This window comes from Stegostoma tigrinum, chromosome 29 (assembly GCF_030684315.1).
Source record: "Stegostoma tigrinum isolate sSteTig4 chromosome 29, sSteTig4.hap1, whole genome shotgun sequence".
In the NCBI taxonomy this organism is placed as follows: Eukaryota; Metazoa; Chordata; class Chondrichthyes; order Orectolobiformes; family Stegostomatidae; genus Stegostoma; species Stegostoma tigrinum.
Window position 1 is genome coordinate 2,671,007 of NC_081382.1, and position 26,949 is coordinate 2,697,955.

The 26,949-nt window shown below is 46.3% G+C and overlaps 1 protein-coding gene across 2 annotated transcripts in view; it reads right to left on the reverse strand.

The window, feature by feature from the left end:
- sapcd2 (suppressor APC domain containing 2) overlaps window positions 1-25,950 on the reverse strand; it is a 28,918-nt gene extending 2,968 nt beyond the window's left edge. For both annotated transcript variants that reach the window (XM_048558808.2, XM_059638214.1), the window contains exons 1-6: window positions 25,411-25,950; window positions 22,598-22,939; window positions 17,044-17,171; window positions 13,010-13,156; window positions 5,695-5,796; window positions 709-834 (exon numbers count right to left, since the gene is read on the reverse strand). In XM_048558808.2, coding sequence (XP_048414765.2) covers window positions 709-834; window positions 5,695-5,796; window positions 13,010-13,156; window positions 17,044-17,171; window positions 22,598-22,939; window positions 25,411-25,729 — 1,164 coding nt within the window. In that variant the 5' untranslated portion in view covers window positions 25,730-25,950. The remainder of the gene's footprint in view (window positions 1-708; window positions 835-5,694; window positions 5,797-13,009; window positions 13,157-17,043; window positions 17,172-22,597; window positions 22,940-25,410) is intronic.
- Window positions 25,951-26,949: the final 999 nt, after the last annotated feature.

Here is a 26,949-nt window from a genome sequence, read left to right on the forward strand (position 1 = left end):
TATCACCTCACATTTATCTGGATTGAACCCCATTATCACTGATCAGCCCATCTGACCAGCCTGGCCATATGCTCCTGTAATCTAAGGCTATCTTCCTCACTATTTAATTTTTATATCAGCTGCAAAGTTACTGATCAATCCTCCCATGTTCAAGTATAAATCATTTCTACCACAAACAGCAAGTGCCCCAACATTGAAACTTATTGAACCCCACTGAACACTGGGAAAACACACATCAACCACCATCACCTGCTTCCTGCCACGTAGCTGATACTAGATCCAATGTGCATCCCCCTCAACCTCCCTCCAAGATTTCCTTGGATCCCATGGGCTCTTCCCTTCACCTCAGTCTCCCATGCAGGTTACAGATGAGACTAGTGTTCCCTGAACGTGGAATAAAGGATGATCCCATTGAGCTGTTTAAGATGATGAGAAGGGTCCGATTGGATCGATACAGGGAGAAACTACTTCCTGTGAAGGGACAATCCAGAACAAGGGCAGGGGGTCTGTCTTCAATTTGGAGCACATCCTCTTCACCACACCACCCCCCCCGCCAAAATAGCTGGCCGTTCAATGACAATCTGAAGTGCTGAGACCGAGGTGTATTTGTCGAGTGAGGGATAAAAGCAAAAAGAGTTACCTCACCAGTCAGTTATCATCATAGGGCAGGTTTGAAGGGCTGAATGGCCTCACTGTGCTGGCCCTTACCTGGGTCAGCAGCCGATTTTGCTCCTTTAGCATTGTGACCATCTGGAGATTGCTCCCAGGGACGGGAATGTTACACGGAGCTGGAAATTCACAGCCGTTCACCATATTGCACGACCGGGACATCAGCTGTGGGGGAGCACAAGGCCAGTGTTACAGACACGCGCGTGCGTACATAGATCACAGTCAGTGACACTTCACCAGAACAAAAAGCAATCCAGCCACACGATCACACAAAGTGAGCATTCACCCTACCCCCACACGCTGACTGCAGGAAAGATGCAATATAGACAAAAGATAGAGATGAAAGCAAGACAGTGCTTACCATCTTCTGTTTCCTCAACACTGTTCCCATCAAACAGTCCCAGAGCAGGGACAGCACTGGGTTAGATATGGAGTAAACCTCCCTCAATACTGTCATAGAGTTATACAGCACAGACACAGACCCTTCAGTCCAACTCGTCCAATGGTGGCCAAGTTTCCCAATCTAAGCCAGTCCCATTTGCCTGCGTTTGGCCCATGTCCCTCTAAACCTTTCCTACCCATGTAGCTGCCCAAAGGGCTACTAAACATTGTAATTGCACCTGCCTGTACCAGTCCCTCCGGTGGCTCATTCCATATACACATCACGCTGTGTGAACAAGTTACCCTTTAGGTCCCTTTTAAATCTTTCGCCTCTCACTTTAAACCTATACCCTACAGTTCTGGACTCTCCCACCCTAGAGAAAAGGCCTTGGCTATTCAGCATACTCATGCCCATCATGATTTTATAAACCTCTAGAAGGTCACCCCTCAGCCTCTGACACTTCAGTGAAGAAAGGTCCCAGCTTATCCCTATAACTCAAACCTTCCATTCCTGGCCACATCCTGGTAAATCTTCTCCGAACCTTCTCCAATTTAATCATATCATTTGTACAGAAGGTGTCAGAAAGGGAGTAGAAATTCAGAACTCTCCTTTCCCAAAGGCTAACCGTCAACAGAAAATTTAAAAACCAAGGCAGAAGGGTGTGTTTTTAAGGCACAGGGCACTGAGGGCTACAGAACTGGAGGAACAATTCAGGAATGCTCAAATTTTAACGATGGACCAGGCTGGAGGGGTTGAATGGCCTGATCTTAGCCCTTCACCCCCATCTCCCATTGCATGATCCATCCTAGATAACAAGGTGTGGAGCTGGATGAACACAGCAGGCCAAGGAGCATCAGAGGAGCAGGAAGCCCATTTCTGATGAAGGGTGTCGGCCCGAAACGTCAGCCTTCCTGCTCCTCTGACACTGCTTGGCCTGCTGCGTTCATCCAGCTCCACACTGTGTTATCTCGGATTCTCCAGCATCTGCAGTTCCTACTGTCTCATGATCCATCCTGCTGTGTTATAGATTCACACAGCACTGACGTTCGAAGGGACACTCACACAGAAAGTACCATGTGGCTGCTGTCACACCGAGATAATCATGCACATGATGCAGAAGTACAATGGTGGGCAAACACAAACAACTACCTGCATTTATGTAGCGTTCCTAACATAACATCACATCATGGGGATGGTCCTAGGTAGAGTTTGGGCACATCAGGAGAAACCAGATCAGACAATTGAAAGATTGAGCAAAGGTTGAGGTTTTAAAGAGCGACGTGGAGATGTTTTGGGGGAGAATTCCAGAGCTGTGGGAGATGTATGCCAGGGTTTGAAGGTAGTGAGGGACATTCAAGAGAGCAAAGTCAGACACATGCAAAGGCTCCAGAGAACAGACACATGAACATTCAAATGAGGAGTAGGCCATTCGGACCCTTGAGTCTTCTGTGCCACTTGAGAAGATCTGGGCTGGTCTGACTACCGGCCACACAGCGACCAGCGACCGACCTGGTTGGTCGGGAGTCCATTTATCTCTGCCTTAAGACAGTTAATAAGTTGGCCTCCAGTGATCTGTGTGGAAGAGAATCCTACAGATTCCCCATCCTTGGAGAGAAATCAACTCAAGTGCCTCTTTGATTTCTCCCCCTTCTGCCACCACCACCTCCTCCACCCCCCCCAAAAAAAACCAAAACACTCATGAGAACAGGGACAGCAAGGAGTTAGAGACAGAGTAAAGCTCTCCCTACACTGTTCCCATTAAACACTCCCAGGATAGGGACAGCACAGAGTTAGAGACAGAGTAAAGCTCTCCCTACACTGTTCCCATTAAACACTCCCAGGATAGGGACAGCACAGAGTTAGAAACAGAGTAAAGCTCCATCTACACTGTCCCCATCAAACTCTCCCAGGACACAGATAGCATGGGGTGACAGAGTGTAAAGCTCTCTCTACATTGTCCCCAAACACTCCTAGGACAGAGCTAACATGGGGTTAGATACATAGTAAAGCTCACTCTACATTGTCTCATCAATCCAGTCCATTTTGAGGAAAACCAGCAGGAAGCAGCCTCTTCCTCAATGTGCACCTGAACCATGAACCGTGAACCACAGACAGGATGTTGCTACTCTACAGCTTGCTTCAGGAGTCTCTGAATTACAGTGTTGTGGGGCAGATGGCCACTCGGCCCATCTTGTCTGCACTGGTTGTCTCAGCATTGTAACTTGAGTGTGGCACGATGGTTCGGTAGTTAGCACTGCAGCCTCACAGCACCAGGAACCCGGATTCAACTCCGCCCTGGGGTGACTGTGTGGAGTTTGTACATTCTCCCTGTGTCTGCGTGGGTTTCCTCCGGGTGCTCCAGTTTCCTCCCACAGTCCAAAGATGTGCAGGCTTGGTGGATTGGCCATGGGAAACGCAGGGATAAGGTGATGGGTCTGAATGGGATGTGCTTCAGAGGGCTGATGATGGGCTGAATGTCCTGCTTTCACACTTTAGGGATTCTAGATGTAAAAAAAAAAACTTACTGCCAAGCCCCTGACTTTGTCATAGTGCTCCACACTGTGTGAACAGAAATAATCACGCAACGCCTCAACGGAACCAGTCTCCACCATATTTCCAGCCCTAACAATGTTTCTTTAACACGTGCACATCACTTTAAAACTCTCCCCTCTGGATCTTAATCCAATTACAAACAGAAACACCTTCTCCCTTTCTACACTGTCCAGCCGTTTGTGAATCTGAAAACTTTTACTGAATCTCTTCTCAGCCATCTTCTCTCTGGGGAGAACCCAGTCCCCGTTTCCTGAATCTCTCCACATCACGAAGTTTCTCATTCCTGGTACCAGTCTCATAAACCACTTTTGCATTCTGTCTGATGCAGTTCCCAGCTGACGTCTCACAAGCGTCTTGTACACATTTAACATCTTGTTTTTGTACTCCATGTTCCTGTTTAATAAAGGTGACAACATTGTGTTTTGTAGCTGCTCCCTCCACCTGTCTGGCACCTTCAATGGCTTATGTACATATACACCCAGTTTGCTCTGCTCCTGCATCCCTTCATCATCTAGGAGCATCCATTATCCTTCAGTGCCCATTATTTTTCTTTGTCATCTCACATTTCTCTGTATTGAAACTCATCTGCTGCCAAATGCCAATTTAGAATTGCAGAACACCTACTGTGTGGAAACAGGCCATTCAGCCCATCGTGTCCACACCAAACCTCTGAAGCACATTCAACGCAGACCCACCTCCTATCCCTGTTACAATGCATTTCCATTGGCTAATCCACCCAACCTACACATCACTGCACATTTACAAGGCAATTTAGCACAATAAATCCATCTAACCTGCACATCTTTGGACTGTGGGAGGAACCTGGAGCACCCGGAGGAAACCCATGCAGACACAAGGAGAACGTGCAAACTCTGCACGTCACCCGAGGCTGGAATCGAACCCGGGTCCTTGGTGTTGTGAGGCTGCAGTCCCAACCACTGAGCCACCGTGCCACTTAACTTGTCCGTGTACTTCTGGAGTTCTATGCTGTCCTCCACACAGTTTACAAATCTTCAAAGTTTTGTGTCATCTGCAAGCTTTGACATTGTTCCGCACACCCCATGATCCAAACCATTAATATACATCAGGAACAGCAAAGGTCTTCATATCAGTCCCTGGGGAGCTCCACCACAAACCATCCTCCAACTCCAACATTATATATTCACTGTTATTCTGTGTCCTATCGCTCAGCCAATCTGTATCCACATTGTCCATTATCTTCCACGAGTGGTCATTTTCTTCACAACTCCAATGTGGCACTGTTTACAACAGCTTTCAGCAATGCATGTAGATAATCTCAGTGGCCTAGCCCTTAACAGCCCCTCTCTGTAAGCGATTCAAATAAAAACTCCAACAAGTTTGAGAAACACACATCTCCCTTTCCAAACCTGCCTCTTCAGAGCCAGCCCACAGTTTTCCATTTGATATGCGATCAAGGGTCACAGGGAAAATGTCAGAAAGTGCACAATGAGGGATGTGGATCAGCCGTGATCCTGTTTAATGGTGGAGCAGGCTCAAGGGGCTGAAGGGCCTGCTCTTCTTCCTAGCTCTTATGAGCTTATCATTTCGATCCTGTATAATTGTTTTGAGGAGTTTCCCCAGTGCTCAAGTTAAACTGACGGCTTTGTAATTGCTGGCTCAATCCTTTTTGAACTTTTATTACAAAAGGAGACAATTTAGGGCACGTCTGGTGAGTTTACACTTCAGCCTCTTCCCGCAGGAAACCCTAAGACAGACAGACAAAAATGGCAGGGAAATGTATCAGAGCTGCACGCAGCAGCCCACACCGATGGAAAAGTCAGCACCAGTGTGACGCCCCACTGCAGTCAAATAGTTAACCACTCAACAGCCTGGCCAGCAAACAACGTACAGGCTGTGGAACTCAGACTCCTGTTAGCCTCAGCACCGAGGGGAAGGAAGGACAGGTTGAGAGAATAAGTAGCAGGTTTGGTTATGACACACAGGGTGGCGGAGGGAGCTCAGATCAGACCACTCAGGGGTAGATGTTACAACACAAGGAAAAGGGAGATGGAGGGAACAGGACAGGAGCGAGTGAGCCGGAAGCGGAGGGTTGAATCACTGTGGCTGACCTTGGCAGAGCAGGAGGTGAGATCGACAAGGCAGTGCCTCACTGCCTGCAGTTTGGACAGGAGGAGGTCCATTCGGACTGAGTGGCCTTCAGCAGCATTGGCCTAGAATGGATGAGAAGAACAAACAATTACACATTTGTTACTAACCCCTACCTCGGCCGGTAACGTCAGCCCCTCTCACACAAACCTCACTGACAAGCACACACCGCTTGCAAAACCCAGCAGACTCTCCAATCGACAGGCAACAGCACCAGGCTAGACACAATGTGCTGCCCACCCCCCCGCTTCTCTGCTAAACTTAGGGGAAATCTCCCTCTTCTCTGCTAAACTGAAGGTCAAGTGGATCAAGTGTCAGTCTGGAAACATTTACAGGATAGTGATGTCAGTCGGAGGTTTCAATTGTGTGCAAGGAGCAATCCAGAACTGATCTAAACACAAAAAACAAAAACAAAGTTTGTGGAAAAGCTCGGCAGGTCTGGCACAATCTGTGAAGGAGGAAACAGAATTAATGTCTCGGATCCGGTGACCCTTCCTCAGAAGGGACTGAAATTGGGATGGAGACAGACCCAGCTCCGGGAAATTGGAATCAAAGATTGGCTCATGAAGCAGTGAGTGAGTCTTGGGAGGAGATAGTGTGGGTGCATTCCCCTGAAGGGACAAGGTAGGTCCAGCTACACCTGGATCCACTGAAGACAAAATACAGAGTGAAGGAATAAACTGTGTGCCTGACAAACATCATGCTGGTAACATAAGGGGAACCAGTTGTGTTTTAGTAAGGTCAGAGACAGTGTGACAAACAGGGAGAAAAGAATTGAGAAGCATAGTGAGAGCATGAGAAGAAACTGGCAGCTTAGAAAATAAAAATCTAGAAGTTTTGACAGGCATGGGAATATTAAAGACTGAATGAGGTTGATTAGGGAACAAAAAGGGGGATTTAGATATGGCAGAGTTACTAAATGAGTAATTTACAAGGCAGGGCTGCAAAGGTCACTGTGATGGGAGAGAGTTCTGGCACGGAATAGGCTAAATATTCATAATTGAAGACATTAGAGAGGGTATAGAAAGGATTCATGGGAATGCTTCCAGGGATGAGGAATTACTGAGGATTAATTGGAGAAGCAAGAACTGTTTTCCTTGGAGATCAGAGGGCCAAGAAGAGATGTAATTGAGGAGTTCAAAATCATGACAGGTCTGGACAGAGTTGAGGGGGAGAAATGGTTTCCATTGGCATCAAGAATCTATCTCTGCCTTAAAAACATTTAACAATTCCACATCCACTGCTTTTTGGAGAAGGGAATTTGAAAGATTCCCAATCCTCAAGAGAGATTTAAAAAAATTGCCTCACCTAGGCTTTAAATGGATGCTCTTTTGTTTTAAAAAAAAGCTATGGCTCCTAGTTCTAGACTCTCCCACATCATCCTGATCAAATCCCCTCAGGATCTTATATGTTTCAATTAAGTCACTTCTGACTCTGTCCAACGATGTGCAGGCTAGGTGGGTTGGCCATGGGAATTGCAGGGTTACAAGGATAGGGTAGGGGGAGGGATGATCTTCAGAGGGATGGTGTGGACTCAATGGGCTGAATGGCCTGCTTCTGCACTGTAGGGATTCTATGATTCTTCTAAACCCCAGAAGATCCAGGCCTAACCTGTTGAGCCTTTCCTCACAAGACAATCTGTTCATTCCAGGTATCAGTCAGTAAACCTTCTCTGAACTGCTCCCAATGCTTTAACATCCTTCTGTCAGTAAATGATCGACACTATACACAGTACTGCAGATGGAATCTCACCAATGCCCTGTTCAGCTGAAGCATAACCTCCCCCCTCACAATAAAACATTAGCTCTCCTGATTACATTCTGCGAGTCATGTATTAGAACACCCAAATTTCTCCACCTTAGAATCAAGCAACCCCTCACTGTTTATATAACCTGCTTCTTTCTTTTAATCTTTGAGAAAATGGACAATTTCACACTTCCCCACATTGTAGTCCATTTGCCAGATTTTTGCCCATTCACTACCCTTTCTATATCCCTGTAACTTCATGTCTTCTTCTCAATGTACTTTCCTGCTTATGTTTGTGCCATCGGGTGGGATACGAGGTCCTACTCCTCCAGTTTAGGTGTGGTGTCACTGTGACAGTGGAGGAGGGCCAGGATGGACATGTCACCCAGGGAGTGGGAGGGGGAGTTAAAATGGCTGGCGACCAGAAGGTGTTATTGATTATAGCCTGAGGAGTGCGGGTGCTTCGCAAATCAGTCACCAAGTCTGCCCTTGGTCTCACTGACGTAGAGGAGACCGCATCAGGAGCACAGATAGAGTAGACCAGGTTGCAGGATGTACAGGTCAACCACTGTTGAATATGGGAAGTTTGTCTTGGGCCTTGGATGGAGATGAGGGGTGAGGTGGCGGGGCAGGTGTAGCACCTCCCGTGGTTGCAGGGAAAGGTGTGGGGGTGGTGGGGTTAGTGGAGAGTGTGGAGCAGACGACAGAGTCATGGAGAGAGCAGTCCCTATGAAGGGCAGATAGGGGTGGGGAGGGAAATATCTCTTTGGTGGTGAGGTCGGATTGTCAGATGTGGCGAAGGATGATACACTGGACGTGGAGGTTGGTGGGGTGGTATGCGAGGACAAGGGGGATTCAGTATTTATTTTTGTTGGGTGGGGGAAGAGGGGGCTTGCAGGCAGAAATGCGGGAATTGCAAGGGATGTGCAGCTGAGGGCATTTTCAATAAATGGGGTGGGGGATTGGGGTGTTGCAGTCTTTGAAGTAGTTTGACATCAGGGTGTTCATGACTGGAACGCTCCACCTTGCAGGCGGATATGGCAGAGGAATTGAGAGCAAAGGGATCACATTCTTGCAAGAGGGTGGGTGAGAGGAGATTTGGGTGGGTTTGAAATAAGTATTGATGCTGAGACGGTTACCAGAGATGGAGATAAACAGCCCCAGGAAGAGGAAGAGGCTTCGGAGGCGGTCCAGGTGAATTTGAGTGGGGTGAAAGGTATTAGTAACGTTGATGAACTATTCAATCTCCTTGTAGGAGCACGTGGCACCACCAATATAATCATCAATGTAGCAGAGGAAGAGGTGAGGGATGGTGCCAGTGTAACAGCGGAAGAGAGACTGTTCCACGTGCCCTACAAAGAGGCAGGCATAGTTCAGAATCATACGGATACCCGTAGCCGCACCTTCATTTTGTACAAAGTGGGAGGAGTTAAAGGAAAAGTAGTTGAGAGTAAGGACAAGTTCCGTTAGGCGGATGAGGGTGTCAATGGAGGGGGACTGGTTGGGCCTGTGGGTGAGGAAGAAGCAGAGGGCTTTTAGGCCATCTACATGGGGGATACAGGTGTACAGGATTTGATGCTCATGGTAAGGATGAGGTGTTGGGGCCTGTTACAGTGCTATTTTGATGTAATTCGACTTTTCCTTTAAATTTATGAAGGAGCTGGTGATCATGCACCAAGCATGAATATGATTAACATTTATTTCCTGAAGTCATTTTCAATTGTTTAAAGATGACTTACTTAAACATTGGTGAACACACTGATTAAAAATCATTACTTTTTGTGATCAGCCTATTTTCACGAATCAAACTGCACCTGGTTGCCACCGAACTATTTCGCAGAGTACTGTTCAAAACAATACTTTCATTCAAAATCCTTCCTCAGAAGCTGCTGAATGGCATTGGCTCATGGCAGACCTTGCATTTGAAAATCTGTAAATGAGTTGGGAGTGGAATCTTGAAGAGAAAACCAGCCCATCTCATCTAATAAAGTGCCTGCAGAAACCAAAGCAGCAGGTCACAAAGTAAGCAGAAGGTAGAGGTCAACAGGATGAACAGGCAAGGCCAGTCTAATAGCCATGGGGAGGGGAGGAGGCATAAAAGATGAAAACGTGATTGGAAATCTGAAATAAATGATACAGAAGAGGCTCCACATCATCAGGGATTAATAAAATAAAGAATGGAGTGTGTGGAAAGCATAGAGCACAAGAAAATATTAAATGGGAAAGACAAATCAGTGGAATTATTTAAAAAACCTCGGACCTAAATGCACACAGTATTCGGAATAAAGTTACTGAGCTGACAGCACAAATAGAGACAAATAGAGGGGATTACTGAAATGTGACTACAGGAAGATCAGGACCAGGAGTTAAATGTCCAAAGGTACTCAGTATTCCAAAAGGATAGGCAAGGAGGAGCAGGAAGTGGAATTACTTTATTGGTTAAGGATGACATCAAGGGTGTATTAAGAAATGATGTTGGCTTTAGGGATCAATCGGTCTGAGCAGAAATAAAAAGAAACGGAAGAAATGGATAGGGAGGAGTAATTCACAGGCCCCAGTACAGTACTTCCAAACTAGGGCAGGGTATAAACTAGGAAAATAATGAGGGTTTGGGAGAAGGGCACTATGGTAATTATTGGTGAGTTTGCCATGCAAACTGCCTGGATTAATCAAACTGGCAAGAGTAGCCTCAGAGAAAGGCTTATAGAGCGAATGAGGGATTGTTTCTTAGAGCAACATGTCAGGGATCCAACAGAGGACTGGATATTGTAGATTTGGCATTATGCAAAGAGCAAGGGTAAATGGTCTTGCAGTTAAGGATCCTCTTGGAGGGAGGGACCACAACGTGCTAGAGTTTCAAGTTCAGACTGAAGAGTGAAGACAGAGTCTCAGACCAGAGTTTCAGAGTCAGGCAAAGATGATTATTTAACCCTGAGGAAGGAGTTGACCCAAGTGGACTGGGCAAAAATATAACAGGGCAGGACAGTTGAAGAACAGTGGCAGATGTTTAAGGAAACTAAATACCTGTCATTTAAAGTATATTCCTGAGAGTAGAAGGAATTGTAAAAAGTTTTAAAGTCATCCATGGATTAAACAAGGAAGACATGAATAACATAAAGGCTAAACCTAAGGCATATTATACTGCAAGTGTTAGTGGCAGTCTGGAGAGCTGGGAGAACTTTAAACATCAGCAAAGGGTTACTGAGAACAAAATCAAAAGTGTTAAGATGAACAACAAAAGGAAACTAGTCGAAAACATGAGCACTGATACCAAAAGATTCTGTAAGGATATAAAACAAGTGAAAGTAACCAAGAGAACTGAGAGGTCATAATGGGAAACTCAGAAACAGCAGAGGCACGAGACCAAGATAATAAAGTGTGGAGCTGGATGAACACAGCAGGCCAAGCAGCATCTCAGGAGCACAAAAGCTGACATTTTGGGCCTAGACCCTTCATCACAGAGAGCTCTGAGATGCTGCTTGGCCTGCTGTGTTCATCCAGCTTCACACTTTATTATCTTGGAATCTCCAGCATCTGCAGTTCCCATTATCACTGAGGCACTAAACCAATTTTGTTTTTCGGTTTACCCAGCGGTAAAGGATCATTTCTTCCCAAAAGCTGCAGTCACTACAGAGGAATTTGGTAAAATTACTATAAGTAGGGAGAAGGTATTAAGTAAACTGATGGATTAAAGGCAGCTAAATCCCCTGGCACACCACTGTATTAAAGATAGTGGCTGCATTAGTTATAATATTCCAAAATTCCTTGGATTCTTGAAAGGTAATGGTGGATTGGGAGTATGCTAATGTGACACCCTTATTTAAAAAAAAAGGAGATAGGTAAGAAGTGAGAAACCACTGACCAGTTAGTTTGACCACTGTAGCAGGAAGTTGGGGGAGTCAATCATAAAAGGAGGCGATAAGTGAACACTTGGAAAAACAAAGCTCAATTCACCAATGTCAGCATGATTTCAAGAGGGCGAGTTGTGCTTTACAAACCTGCTGGAGTTTTTTCAGGATGTACCCAGCAAGGTGGGCAATGCAGATCCAATGGATGTGATATATTGAGACATCCAGAAGGCATTTCACAAGTTGCTGTATAAAACACTGATCCAGAAGGTTAGGTCCCAGCAGTTACGAGTAGAATATTGGTTTGAATAAAGGATTGACTCACTGACAGGAAGCAGAAGGTCGGGATTAATGGGACTTGCTCGCGAGGGCGAACAGGGTTCCATTCTCCACTATTTGCAATCTAAATAAATGATCTACAAATAGGGACGGAGTGTAGCTAAGCAAAATTTGAAGATGATTCGAGATGGGAAAGCAGGCTGAGAAGAGGAGATAAAGAGTTTACAGATGGATATTAATAGCTGGGAGAATGGGCCAGAATCTGGAGTTTATTGTGCATTTTGGCCAGAAAAATAATGAGAAGCAGATTCAAAGTGTGTTAGTGCAAAGGGATCTTTGTGTACGAATTACAGAAAGTGGGTATGAAGGTGCAGCATATAATCAGAAAGGCATTTATTGCAAAAGGACAGGATGATGAAAGTAAAGTAAAGTAATGTTGTTGCAGTTGTACAAGTTGTTGTTGAGATCGTACCTGGCACATTGTGTCTAGTTTTGCTCTGCTTACTTGAGGAAGGATGAGATGGCACTGGAGGCAGCTCAAAGGAAGTTCGCCTGACTCCAGAGATGAAGGGGCTGTCGTATGAGGAGTGGTTGAGTAGCTTGGGCTTGTACTCGCTGGAGTGCAGAAGAATGAGGGGTATCTGATTGAGGAATATAAAATGCTAAAAGGGATTGATAAGGTGGACATTGAACAAACATTCCCACTTGTAGGAGAATCTCAGACAAGAGATCATAGAGTGAGAGGATGTTGTTTCAAGTCTGAGATGAGGAGAAACTACTTCTCCCAGGGGGTGGTGAATCTGCAGAGCTCACTGCCCCAGAGTGCCATGGGCGCAGAATCAATCAACAGATTCAAGAAAGAAATGGATGTGTTTCTGATGAAAGGTGGAAAAACGGCTGCGGGGAACAGGCAGGAAAGGAGTTGAGACAAGGATAAGATCAGCCATGATCGTGTTAAATGGTGGCGCAGGCTCGAAGGCCTATTCCCACTCCTAATTCCTATATTTCACTTCTCAAAACTAGTCCATTCCAATCATGAACGAAGACAAAGTTGCTGGAAAAGCTCAGAAGGTCTGGCAGCATCTGTGAAGGAGAAGACAGAGTTAACGTTGCAGGTCCAGTCAGTTCTGAGGAAGGGTCACCAGACCCAAAACGTTAACTTTGTTTTCTCCTTCACAGATGCTGCCAGACCTGCTGAACTTTTCCAGCAACATTGTTTTTGTTTGTGATTCGCATCATCTGCAGCTCTTTTGGTTTTTAGTCCATTCCAATGCTGTCCTGTCTGTGCCCAGAGAGACCGCTCTGGGCTTTCACTAGGTCTGCACAAAGAACACAGACTGTGTGGGGGTGTTATGGTTATGTGGTGAGCTTTTGTCCATTAAATGCTCTCCTATGAGCCACTCACATTGCCACTGGGGGACTTGCTGAGGTTTTTCTGACGTTCCTGGATTGCCTGGAATTGTTGGATATACCAGCCTCTGGCACAATCGATCACTTCGAGACCCTGCAGCAAGGCGTCCTTCTCCTGTTCCAGCTCCTTCATCCACTTCAGCTGCGGACACATGAAAGCAGTGTTAGCTCCAGGAACTAGCCAATCATAGTTCAGTGCTCCAGGAACTGCCAATCACAGCGCAACCTACCAAACCCTGCCAGGAAACAGCCAATCAAGAAGGACAGCCTGGAAATTATTGCGTGTGTTGAACTAAAATTAAACGTCTGTCCGTTCCACGGCCAAAGAAACAGATTAAATTAAAACAGAAAGAAGGGCCACACAGTTTGATATTGGTCACTCCACCCAGTCTGGGGAATCTAGAGCACAAACAGCAGTCTCAGGAGGAGGGGCCAATTACTGCAGCTAGAATTTTTAGAAATGCTAGACATGGGAATGGGGGCAATTGTTGACTGTCATAAAATCCATCTGGATCACCAAGGTTCTGTCAGGTACGAGATCGGTCACCCTTACACGTTCTGCCTTCATGTGATTCCAGAGCCAAAAATGACATATCTGATTCTTAACCGCCCTCTGAAATGACTAACAAGCCACTCCTGTTGTAGGGAGTTGCTATGGAGTTCAAACAAAATGAAACTGGACAGACCTCCTGGCATTGGCCTAAAGGCCTGTTGACCCCGTAAAGTCCTCCTCACTAACATCTGGGGGCTACTACCAAACTGGAGAGAGCTATCAGACAGGCTGGTCAAGCAACAGCCTGACAGAGCAAGGGATCATACCTTAAAGACAACATCCTTGACATCACCATCACCATCCCTGGATATATCCTGTTCCACTGGCAGGACAGATCCAGCACGGGGGGGGGGGGGGGGGGGTGGGAAGAGAAGAGACAGTGGAATATAGTCAGGAGGGAGTTGCTCTAAGGGCCCTCAACATTGACTCCGGACCCCATGAAGTCTCGTGGCTTCAGGTTAAACATGGGCAAGGAAACCTCCTGCTCATGACCACATACTGTCCTCCCTTAGCTGATGAATCAATACGCCTCCATGTTAAACCACACTTAGAGGAAGCACTGAGGATGGTGAGGGCCCAAAATGTACTCTGGGCACAGGATTTCAATGTCCACCACCAACAGTGGTTCGGCAGCAGCAGTACTACTGATCGAGTTGGTCGGGTCCTAAAGGACATGGCTAAACTGGGTCTGAGACAGGTTGGTTCCCTCACCACAAGAGGGAAAAACATACTTGACCTCATCCTTACCAATCTGCCAGCTGCAGATACACCTGTCCATGACAGTATCAGTAAGGGTGACTGTTGCAAAGTCCCACCTTCACATTGAGAACAACCTCCATCGTGTTGTGTGGCACTATCACTGTGCTAAACGGGACAGACCTCGCACAGATCTAGCAACTTAATGCTGGGCATCCATGAGGCGCTGTGGACCATCAACAGCAGCAGAATTGTACTTGGGGACAATCTGTAACCTCATGGCCCGGCATATTCCCCCACTGAACCATTACTATCAAGCCAGGGGATCAACCCTGATTCAATGGAGAGTGCAGGAGAGCATGCTAGGAGCAGCACCAGGCATACCTGTAGATGAGGTGCCACCAAACAGCACAACTTTCAGGCCAAACAGCATAAGCAGCAAGAGATAGACAGGGGTCAATGATCCCACGACTAACGGATCAGGTCTCAGTTCTGCAGTCCTACCACATCCATCGTGAATGGTGATGGACAATTAAACAACTCACTGGGGGAGGAAGCTCCACAAATATCCCCATCCTCAATGATGGGAGAGCCCAGCACAGTGTAAAAGTTAAGGCTGAAGCATTCACAGCAATCTTCAGCCGGAAGTGCCGAGTGAATGATGTGAATGATCCATCTCTGTCTCCTATAGTGGTCCCCAGCATTATAGATACCAGACTTCAGCCAATTCAATTCACTCCACGTGATGTCAAGAAACAGTTGGAGACACTGGGTACTGCAAAGACTGTGGTCCCTAACAACATTCAGCAATAGTACTGAAGACTTGTGCTCCAGAACTGCTCCCTTACCCAAGTTCCAGTACAGCTACAACACTGGTATCTACCCGACAGGTGTGGAAAATTGCCCAAGTACTTCCTGTACATAAAAAGCAGGACAAATCCAAGCCAGCCAGTTACCGCCCCATCAGTTTACTCTCGATCATCAGGAAAGTGATGGAAGGTGTCAGTTACAGGGCTATCAAACAGCACCTGCTCAGAAATAACCTGCTCAGTGACGCCCAGTTTGGGTTCCGCCAGGACCATTCAGCTCCTGATCTCATTACAGCCTTGGTTCAAACACGGACAAAAGAGTTGAATTCCAGAGGTGAGGTGAGAGTGACAGCCCTCGATATCAAGGCTGCATTTGACTGAGTGTGGCATCAAGGAGTAAAACTGAAGTCAATGGAGTCTAAAAGCAAACTACTGTGATCGCTGAAGATTTTGAAAAGCATAAAATACTGGAGAAACTCAGCAGGTTTGGCAGCATCTGTGGAGACGTGTCAAGCACAGTTAACAATTTGAGTCCCAAAACTCTTCCTTGTAACTGAAGAGGGCTGAAAAATGGCAGGAAAATTAAGTTTTTATTTTTGGAATCAATGTGTATTGGGGGCAAGCTCTCCAGTGGTTGGAGTCATACCTAACACATACAGAGATGGTTGTGGTTGTCGGAGGTCCATCGTCTCAGATCCAGGATATCTCTGCAGGAGTTCCTCAGGGCAGTGTCCTCGGCCCAACCATCTTCAGCTGCTTCATCAGAAGTGGGGATGTTCACCAATGATCACACAATATTCTGCACCATTTGAGACTCCTCAGATGCTGAAGCCGTCCACCTTCAAACACAACAAGGCTTGGACAATATCCAGGCTTAGGATGACAAGTGGCAAGTAGCATTCATGCCACACAAGTGCCAGACAATGACTATTTCCATCAAGAATCTAACTATCACCCCTTGACGTTACTGCTGAAAATCTCACAATCAACGTTTTGGGGGTTCAATTGACCAGAAACTGAATTAGACTCGTCACATAAATACAGTGGCTACAAGAGAAGGTCAGAAGCTGGGAATACCCCAGTTAGTAACTCACCTCCTGATTCCTCAAAGCCTGTCCAAGGCACAAGTCAGGAGTGTGATGGAATACTCCCCACCTGCCTGGGTGAGTGCAGCTCCAACAACACTCAAGAACCTTGACACCATCCAGGGCACAGCAGCCCATTTGATTGGCACTACATCCACAAGCAACCAGTCCACCTACCACTGACCCTCAGTAGCAGCAGCTGTGTATAATATCTACAAGATGCACTGCAGAAATTCACCAAAGATCTTCAGACAGCACCTTCCAAACCCACGACCACTTCCATCTAGAAGGACAGAGGCAGCACATACACGGGAATGCTATCATCTACAAGTTCCCTTCCAAGCCACTCACCATCCTGCCTTGGAAATATATCACCGCTCCTCCAGTGTCACTGGGTCAAAAATCCTAGAATCCCCTGCCTAAGGGCATTGTGGGCTTAACTACAGCACCTGGGCTGCAGCGGTTCAAGAAGGCAGCTCAGCCCCAGCTTTTCAAGGGACAAATAGGAACAGGTAATAAAAACTGCCCAGCCAGTGACACCCACATCCCATGATTGTATAAAAAATCTGAAAGGCTGAGGGGGGCAGATTTTGAGGTTTTTTTTAGGTATTAAGGGATTTGAGAAGAGGACGGGAAAGTGGAGATGATCCTGATTGTACTGACTGGGCAGCAATGTGGCCAACTCACACAGCTACTTTTTGTTCTTACAATATCTAAGAATGTTTCACAACCCAGTGTGAGACCTCATTTCAGAGTGTAACAAACGCTCTAACCGAGTTGCAGCAGCCATGAGACTCCTGGGTCCGAGGGCACACCATGTGAGTATGTGACAGCTCATCTGTCATTAACAATCTGAGCCTACAACCTGCAGTGAGCTCACACTCACCCTGTCATAGTCAATCCCACTGGTTATGGTGTGACGACGAAGCTCACCAAGTTCCTGTCTGCGTTTGAGGCCAGATGCCATTCGACCACAGGAGGCCTCACTTTGGCAGCGAGCCATGTGTCTCCCCTCTGTAGATATGGAAAGAGGATTAAAAGAAACCATTGCAATCCGTTGTGCCCACGACCCCATCACGCAACACCAGGCTCAGTGTCTGAATCCCCATAGCCTCCAATGGCCAGGACCACATGGGAATCTCCCTGTCACAGGATGACTCCTGCACCAAGCAGTGGGAGTGAGGAGGGCACAGTTGGCATCAGTGACACTTGCTTGTTCCCAAACACCATCCAGTGAGGCGAGGGCAGGATTGGTCTCTCACCTAATCAGGATGCCCTCCAATAGGGCAGGGTACAAAATAAGTTGGGTGAGGTGTAAAAAAGGAGATGTTCCCAGGGAGTGAGTTTGCGAGGCAAAGAGATTAAAGATCAAGAAACTGAAAAGGGTTAACAGGAGAAAGTGAAACAATAAGACCTTTCATGAGATTGTAAGAAAGAGTAGGCCATTCAGCCCCACTATACAACATCATGGCAAGCCTGATGCGTGGCCTTATTGCTCACTCCGTTGTAGACCAAACATCTGATCACTGATAACAGATTCCCCAATGAGAGATGTTAACCAAATTGGCCTATACTTTCCTGCTTTCTGTCTCTCTTCTGTCTTGAATAAAAGAGCTATGTTTGCACTTTTCCAATCTGCTGGGACCTGGCCAGAATCTCAGGAATTTGGGGAGATGGATGACATCCCCTAGCTCTGCCACCACTTCTTGCTAAACTCTGGGATACAGGCCATCGGATCCAGTGAATTGTCAGCTTTTAAATTCCATTAGATTTCCAAGTACTTTTCCCACCTGAGAGTGCAATTGTTTTCATTTTTACTCTGCCCCTTGGCTTCTCTACTTTCTATTCCTCTGAGGATGCTTTTACTATCATGCACCATGAAAAAAAAGATGCAAACTACCTAGAATTATGCAGTACAGAAGATGGACTCTTCGGCCCATCAAGTCTATACTACCGAAAATACACCATTACCAACCCAAGTCCCGCTTTTCCTCACAGGCCCCATAGTCTTGAACATTACGACACTTCAAGCGCTCATCGAAGAATTTGTTATAGTTTTGGACTTGTTCAGAGCCTCTGCCATTTCTTTGTTCTCCAGACATGAGGGTGAATCCTTTATTTCAGCATTGTGTTACAAAGATGTGTTATCTGAAGCAGTAATTTAGAATATGATTCACTGAACACACATCTGCGTATTGAACGTTTTCAAAAGTATGCTTCCCGAAGCTAATCAGCTGTAGCAGGGAAAACGGTTGTAAATGTAAAGAAAGCAAGTTGCTTGCCTGGAGTCACTGAGTCCACCATACTTTCAGAGGAAGATCACAAGACTCAGTTTGTCAGTGTAATAAAGCCGTTGGAGAGATAACTTGCCTGCAACAACAGCGTTTGCACTTTCTCTTGCTCTTCTCAGAATCCCCTCTCAAGTCTAAGTTAGGAACTCTCAGGATAACCTCATTACCACAAGTGGATGATCTCAAGGGAGAATTCAGAATCTGCCAGCACCATCTCCAGCAAAAGCTACGTCAACCAGCCACAACCAATCCATGGAGATATCACAACACCAGCAGCTTGTGTCCTGACTTGGATGCAGGCTGATATTTATGACAAGCTGACCTTTTTTTAAAAATTTAACTACTATTTGGCTAAAGTGCTTTTGAGGTAACACATTCAGGAGTTTAATATTTTTATCCTATACTTGGGGATGTAGCTGTGCATGGACATGGTAGTTTTCAAGAAGGCAATGATACATATTTGCATTATTTAAACCTTTTGTGAATAATCTTTAAATCTTTGTTCCACTAAGTTTTGTTTACATTAAGCTGATTCTTTGTTATTTAAGGAACCTGGCTGACTTGTTCTGTGACTGAGCAACATACAGTTAGCTACAATTTACAAAATCATCTCCCCTTTTTAAAAGTAAATTTTACTGCAACCAGTGGAGGAGCGGATATGAAATCAAATCTATTCACCTCTCCTAAAGAGATCCAAATGGTGAGCAATTCTGTGATAACAATTAGAATTGATGGGCAACAAGTGACTGGGTACTGAAGCCTACACCCTGGGCTGTGGAGGAAACTCACAGGAACAGCAGAAACTAAAGTCTCAATTTTGCACTGATCAGATGCACAAATTATCCGCTGTTCCAGGAGAGAAACAGAAAAGCTGCATTGCAGCCGAACAGTTCATTGCAGGTTTGTTCGGTGCAAAACCAGAATTTTGGATTTGAGTCATAATAAAAGTGAGCTTTTTGAAAAGCATCGTTTATCAGGACAGTCAGCTGGATTGGTTATGATCAAGATGTGCTTGGCCAATCACAGCACTGTTAAAGCACAGGATGCCATTCAGTCCATCATGTCTGTGACTGCTGTCCAGACTTCCAACTTTCTCTCCACAACCCCGCACATTCTTCCTTACAAAGAACAATCCAATCCCCTCTCAAGTGTGTAGATTGAACCTGCTTCGACCACACTCTCAGTATATTCCAGGTATACTCAGTTTGTTCCCTGCTGTTATCAGACCTCTCATACATTAGAGTTGATCTTTCTCTGCAGCTGTAACACTGGTCTGCATTCTGTTCTATTTCCCTGCTGTACTTATGTAAACCACAGAATCATGAAATCCCTATGGTGTGAAAACAGGCCATTCAGCCCAACAGGTCCACACCAGCCTTTCGAAGAGCATCCTACCCAGACCCATCCCCCTACCCTTTCCCTGTAACCCTGCATTTCCCATGGCTAACCCACCTAGCCTGCACATCGCTGAACACCATGGGCAATTTAGATTAGCTTAGCATGGCCATTCCACCTAACCTACAAGTATTTGGACTGTGGGAAGAAACCAAAGCACCCAGAGGAAATCCACATGGATATGGAGAGAATATGCAAACTCCGCACAGTCGTCTGAATGTGGAATTGAACCTGTGTGCCTGGCGTAGTTTGGCAGCAGTGCTAACCACTGAGTCACAGGTACCATCCTCATTCTGTAAGATTTGTCTGATTAGCACGTAAAACAATATTTTTCACTGTATCTCCAAACATGTGACAACTATAAGTCAAATCACTGACCATCAAATTGCAGTTATTTCTTTTGCCAACCACCTGTGTTCTCAAGTGTGTGATTCTTCCATCAATGGAAAGAGTTCCTCTGTACTTACTTTTCCTGGTCCCCTCATGATTTTGAACCCTCGATCAAAGGAATATAGTCCCAGCTTCTCCAGTCTATCATCATAATTATATGGGATGGTACAGCACAGAAACTCATCAGCACTGACCTGACATCCCAATCTGACCTAGCCCCATTTGTCAGCATTTGGCCCATATCTCTCTAAACCCTTCTTGTTCATATATACACACACCTTTTAATTGTTGTAATTGTACCCATCGCCACCACTTCCTCTGGCAGCTTATTCCATACGCACACCACCCTCTGTGTGAAAAGGTTGCCCCTCATTTCCTTTCTAAATCTTTCTCCTCTCACCTTAAACCTACATCCTCCAGTTTTAGAGGCCCCTACCCTTGGACAAAGACCTTCTCTATTCACCCGATCCATACCCATCATGATTTTATAAACCTCTTTAAGGTCACTCCTCAGTCTCCAGGGATAGTAGCCCCAGGGTACTCAGCTTCTCCTTCTAGCTCAAACCCTCCAACCCCAGAAACATCTTTGTAAATCTTTTCTGCATCCACTCACGTTTAACCACCTTATTCCTGTAGAAGGGAGACCAGACTTGTATGCAGCATTCCAAAAGTGGCCTCATCAATGTCCTATACAGTCACAATATGATGTTCCAACTCCTGTACTGAATGTTATGACCAACGAAGGCAAGCGTACCAAACACCTGCTTCACTACTCTGTCTGCCTGCAAATCCATTTTCAAGAAACTGAGCACAGCACCCTTAGGTCTCTTTTTTTCGACAGCACTCCTCAGGAGCTTATCATTAAGTGTATAAGTCCTGCTCTGGTTTGCCTTATCAAAATGCAACACCTCACATATATCTAAATTAAACTCCATCTACCACTCCTCAGCCCATTGGCCCAACTGATCAAGGTCCCGTTGTACTCCGATATAATCTACTTCACTAATTGGTCCCGAGAATTTGGGGGGTAGGGGGTGGGGTGCTTACATTCTCATGATGCTTTTCTGCACCATCTCTAATCCTTCCTGAAGTGGATCTCCAGACATGGACATAATCATCCCACTGCAGGCAGCGTTCTATCACCTCCTTGAAATGTCAGAGAGGAAATCGCAAGGAGATGGTAAAGATTTGAGCAGTTTAACAGGCAGAGAGCTCACAGGAGATATGGAGGAGCCAATCTGTCAGAAGGTACACCATATGGAGGTAAGACAGCCAGATGGAGAGAAAAATGATTGACAGGTGTTGGTCAGTCTGGAGAGAGAGCTGGATGTGGTCCACCATGTGACTAGCTCTGTGTCAACTGGTGATACTTTGGGAGGTGGCTTGGGCTTCGGGATCAGGATTATAATTTTAAAATGTACTAGTTGTACAAGAGTAGCAATATTTACAAACAGCGAGGGGAATGCAAACAGCTTCAGGAGGACACAGGTTCATGAAGCAAATAGACTAAATTAGATTGAGATTAAGTGAGAAATTTAAAACATTAAAAAAAGGGAACAGGAGCCACACCTCAATTGCAAGAACTTCCCACCAAAGCCAGTCCCAGGGCCTCAAACACAGAGCACTTCCTCCATTTGCAGTTGCATAAACATTAGCTTAAAACGCAGAATCAAAAAAAAATTGAAACAGTGACCATGCTATAGGCCACAATTGGCATTCTTTTGGGCAGCTCCAGTCATCCTGAAATATGCAGATCATAGCAACATTTAGATTCACCAGGGAGATGCCAGGCATGGACAAAGCTTAACAAAGCCCAAACAAGAGTTGTAAAATTCTCAACACTCTTTCAAAGTGAAATGGGGAAAAGACTATCAGACAATTTGTGATGGAGGCCACTGGGATTGATAAAGGGCTATGTGGAGAGAGCAGGACAGTGGGATTAGTTTAGGAATTGATACAGGGCAATAGGGAGAGAGGGGAGCAATGGGATTACTTTGGGATTGATACAGAGCTCTGGGAAGTGAGTGGAGCAGTGGGATTAATTTTCCTCTGTCAAATAGGAAGTCGATACATTGGCCAAATAGCCTTTCAGTGCTATCAACTGACTGCTTAGTTTGGTAGCTACAACACACAGGATCAGACAGCAGGCAGGACTGTCCTTGCGAATAATGATTAGGAGGGAATAAACCTGAACAAATCTGTAAATTATGTTACAATCTCTGCATTGACCAGGCCAGTCGGCTGTCTCTATCCTTGCTGCTATCTATCCTATTAACCTGGCCACTGACCCTATCCCTCTGTTTATATCCTAATTGAATATTCCTGGTGATTTCTTGCCCATTTGATACTCACTCTCTCACTCACCTGCTTCCAGATGCTTCTGCTCTTCCAATCCAAGGCACTCGATGGCGCTCTGTGGTCCTGTGTTGGTTCCTCTCTGTTCCATCGTTGGCTCCCTCTCGGCCAGAGTGGTTTTGCACTGGCCAGGCTCCAGTGAGACATGATCTGGCTCTGTCCAGTTATTGGGAATGTTTGCCGGTCTCGCCCTCAGCGGTGATTTTGGTCGAACCCCAGGAGCTCGGTATTTGTCTGACATCAGGTGGTGACGTTCAGTCGCTGGGCAGATCTGACGCGGGACCTTTAGCGTTCTTAAGCTGGCCAGGTTCTCATTGCTCCTCCGAGAGCCATCCTTAGTCCTCTTCCATACTGTAACACAAGCAGCAGTGAGGGGCTTAAATTAGGCACCACTGAAATCAGCAAATAACACTGGGTCCAGCGAAACAGGAACAACTCAACATCCTCATGCAAACCACAAACTTCAGGTTAGACAGCATCAGAACGAGCAATATCCCATACACTCCCAAGCAGTGACAGCATGGGGTTAGGTACAGACTAACGCCCTGCCCCCTACTCTTTTAAACTAGAAATAAACTAAAAGTAATGATCCTCCACTCTTTCGAACTAAAAGTAAAACATAAGGTAACACTAGCTCCACCCAGTGCCTGTCAAACACTCCCAGGACAGGGTCTGACACACAGTAAAGCTCCATTGCAGTTTTTAAACTGCAAGCATTGCTCTCTCTAGTGTTTTAAACTGAAATTAAACCTCTCTCAATACTGTCCCCATCAAACGCTCACAGCATAGGGACAGCACAGGGTTGACTACAGAATCTTACTGCGGTTTTAAACTGAAAGTAAAGCCTCCTCTACACTGTCCCCATCAAACACTCCCAGGACAGGGTCAGCATGGGGTCAAGTACAGAGTAAAGATCCCTCTACTCTTTTAAAGTGAAAGCAAAACTTACTCAACACTGTCTCTATTAAATGCTCCCAGGACAGGTACAGCATAGAGGTGGATACACAGTCAGCTCTCACGTCGGGCAGTCACAGAGGAAGAAGTGAGACAACACTTCCTAATTCAGGCAAAGACACACTCAATCTGTCAAAAGTGATTATCAAGGAATTTTACTTTCTGCCTTCCCATCTCCAGGTTTAAGGTCATGAGCAGCATAGATAAGGTGAACGGCCAAGATCTTTTCTCCAGGGTGGGTAAGTTCAAAACTAGGGGGCACTTTTTTTTTTAAAAGGTGAGAGGAGAACAATTTCAAAAGGACACAAGTCCTACAGCACAGAGACAGGCCCTATGGCCCATATTGGTCCATGCCGACCAAAATGTCCATCCACGCTAACCCCATTTCCCTGCACTTGTCCCATATCCTTCTAAACCTTTCCAATCCATGTGTTTGTCCAAATGTCTTTTAAATTTTGTTAACGTACCTGCCTCAACCACTTCCACTGGCAGCTCATTCCATATGTGTACCACCCTCAGTGTAAAAAAGTTGCCCCTCAGGTTCCTGTGTATTCTTTCCCCTCTTATGTTAAACTGATGCCTTCTGGCCCTTGGTTCCCCAATGCAGGGAAAACCCCAGAGTACATTCACCCTATTCATGCCTCTTATGATCTTATACACTTCTATAAGACCCATCCCCTCCAAGTCAGTCTCCTATGCTCTAAAGAAAAATGTCCTAGCTTGTCCAACCTCTCCTTATAACTCAGACCCTTTAGACCTAGTAACATCCTTGTCATTTTTTTTCTGCACTCTTTCCAGTTTAATAACATCCTTCCTACAGTAAGGCAGCCAAAACTGAACACAACACACCAAGTGCGGCCTCACCAACACACTGTACAACTGCAACATAACTTCCCAACATCTATACTCACTGCCTGACTGACGAAGGCCTTTGAGCCAAAAGCCTTCTGCCCTGCCCTGTCTACCTGTGACTCCACTGTCAGAGAACCGTGCACCTGAACTCCAAGGTACCGCTGTTCCACTGCACTCAAGGCCCTACCATTCACCATGAAACTCCTACCCTGATTAGACTTTCCAAAATGCTACACTTCACACTTTTCTACATTAAACACCATTTTCCATTTCTCGGCCCCAGCTGATCAAGATCCTGCTGCAATTTCTGATAACCTTCACTATCCACAATCCTGCTACTTTAGTATCATCTGCAACTTTTTTTTTAAGACACAGAGAATCGTTTGTGTGAGGAATTAGTGATCCAACAGCCACAAAGACCAGTGCTTGGTTACATATTCACAACCTGGGTTCAATAAGGAGACCTAGGTTCATGTACCAGCTGATCAACAACATCTCAGGATAATTAGAAAAGATGTCAACAGGAACACTAATTGTAATTGTATCCCCTAACTTGCAATGATAGTACAGAGAAAATTTCTCTGTGCACTGTCCTCAAACACTCTCAGGACAGGGACAGCAAGGAGTTAATACAGGGTAAAGCTTTTTCTACACTGTTCCCCGTCAAATACTCTCAGGACAGGGACAGCGAGGGGTCAGATAGAGGGTAAAGCCTTCCTCGTTTCTTTTAAACGGAATGCGCTTGACTCGTTTTATACTCTCTTGATCAAACCGTCCCAGATTATGGACAGCACCAGGTTAGACACAGAGCAAAGCTCCTTACACTCTTTTCAACTAACAGTAATAACCCCTCCACACTATCCTCATCAACTAGACCCAGTACAGATAGATCAAGGGGCTAGCTACAGAGTAGAGCTCCCTCTACACTGTCCCTGAACGTTCCCAGCGCAGTCAGATACAGAGTAAAGTCCCCACCCACATCAAACAGTGCTGTTCCAGCGATACTCCAGACATACCCGAGTTGCTGCTCTCTTGTGCCTGCCTATTCCCGGGGCTGAGCAGGGAGGATTGGAGCCCCTGCACGAACCTTTCGAAGGTCAGGTACCCAGAGGCTGGTGCCACTCTGCGCAGGCACTGCAGTACCCCCGGGGGCAGTGCCCGGCCGGGGGAGCCCTGGCTCCAGCGGGACTCGATCTCCAAGATGTGAACCGAGCCCCTTCGCCCATCGTCCAGGATATCGAACAGAGTCCGGAGACTGTGCAGGAAGCCCCGGGGCAGCTCCTGGAATGATGGCCCGGTCTCCAGCTCCACACTGCCCGAGACAGTCGACTGCATGCGTCCGAGGCCGGACCTACCTGCACCCACCCTCGTCTCAGTCACACTCTGGTCATTTCCTCCCCATGCAGATCACCCTCTGGTCACACACTCACTTCCACCCCCTCCAACCTGTCCTGCGCTCTCCCCCTCCGTCCCCTGTTGTGTCACACCCTCCTGCACTGCACCCTGTCCTGGGCTCGGTCTCTCCCTCTCTCAAACTTGTCTCTGTTTCCGGTTAATTTCACTTTGTAACAAAAACCTTTACCGCCTCAGCCGCCTCCTCGGTGATTGGCTGCCGGGGTAAAGTTTGCATTGTGATTGGTGGAACCTGAAATCAAAAAATCGACAGTGTTTCAGCCCGAGACAGAAAGGAGAGAGGGAGAGGGAGAGACAAAAGAAGATAGGTAGAGAGGACAGTATAGGTGGGGAGGCAGGGAGGGGATAGGTCAGTCCAGGGAAGACGGACAGGTCAAGGAGGTGGGATAAGGTTAGTAGGTAGGAAATGGAGGTGTGACTTGAGGTGGGAGGAAGGGATGGGTGAGAGGAAGAACAGGTTAGGGAGACGGAGACAGGCTGGACTGGTTTTGGGATGCAGTGTGGGGAGGGGACGAGCTGGGCTGGTTGTGTGATGCAATGGGGGGAGGGGATGAACTGGGCTTCTTTTCTCTCCATCTTCGGTCCGCCTCCCCCTCTCTCCCTATTTATTCCAGAACCCTCTCCCCATCCCCCTCTCTGATGAAGGGTCTAGGCCTGAAACGTCAGCTTTTGTGCTCCTGAGATGCTGCTTGGCCTGTTGTGTTCATCCAGCTTCACACACAGTATGGAATAGTGTCAGTTTATCAGCAACGCTCCACCACAACCCCGTACGTGAATAGCTCAGTCACAGTCACAGTCCTGCTAGCTCAGTCGTTCGATCAGTTATCACTGAACCTGATAGAACAGAAGATCAGTGCTTTGTACTTCCAAACTATGCTTTATTCACGGAGAACAGGGCCAGGTGGAGCTTATTGGAAGCACACACTGACTGTAGTGTGGGGGGTAGTAGGAACTGCAGATGCTGGAGAATCCGAGATAACAAGGTGTAGAGCTGGATGAACACAGCAGTCCAAGCAGCAACAGAGGAGCAGAAAGGCTGACATTTCGGGTCCAGACCTTTCTTCAGAAAAAAAAATTCTTTTCTCTGAAAGTTTCTGTCTTCAGAAAAAAAAAATCTTTTTTCTAAAGACAGAAACTTTCAG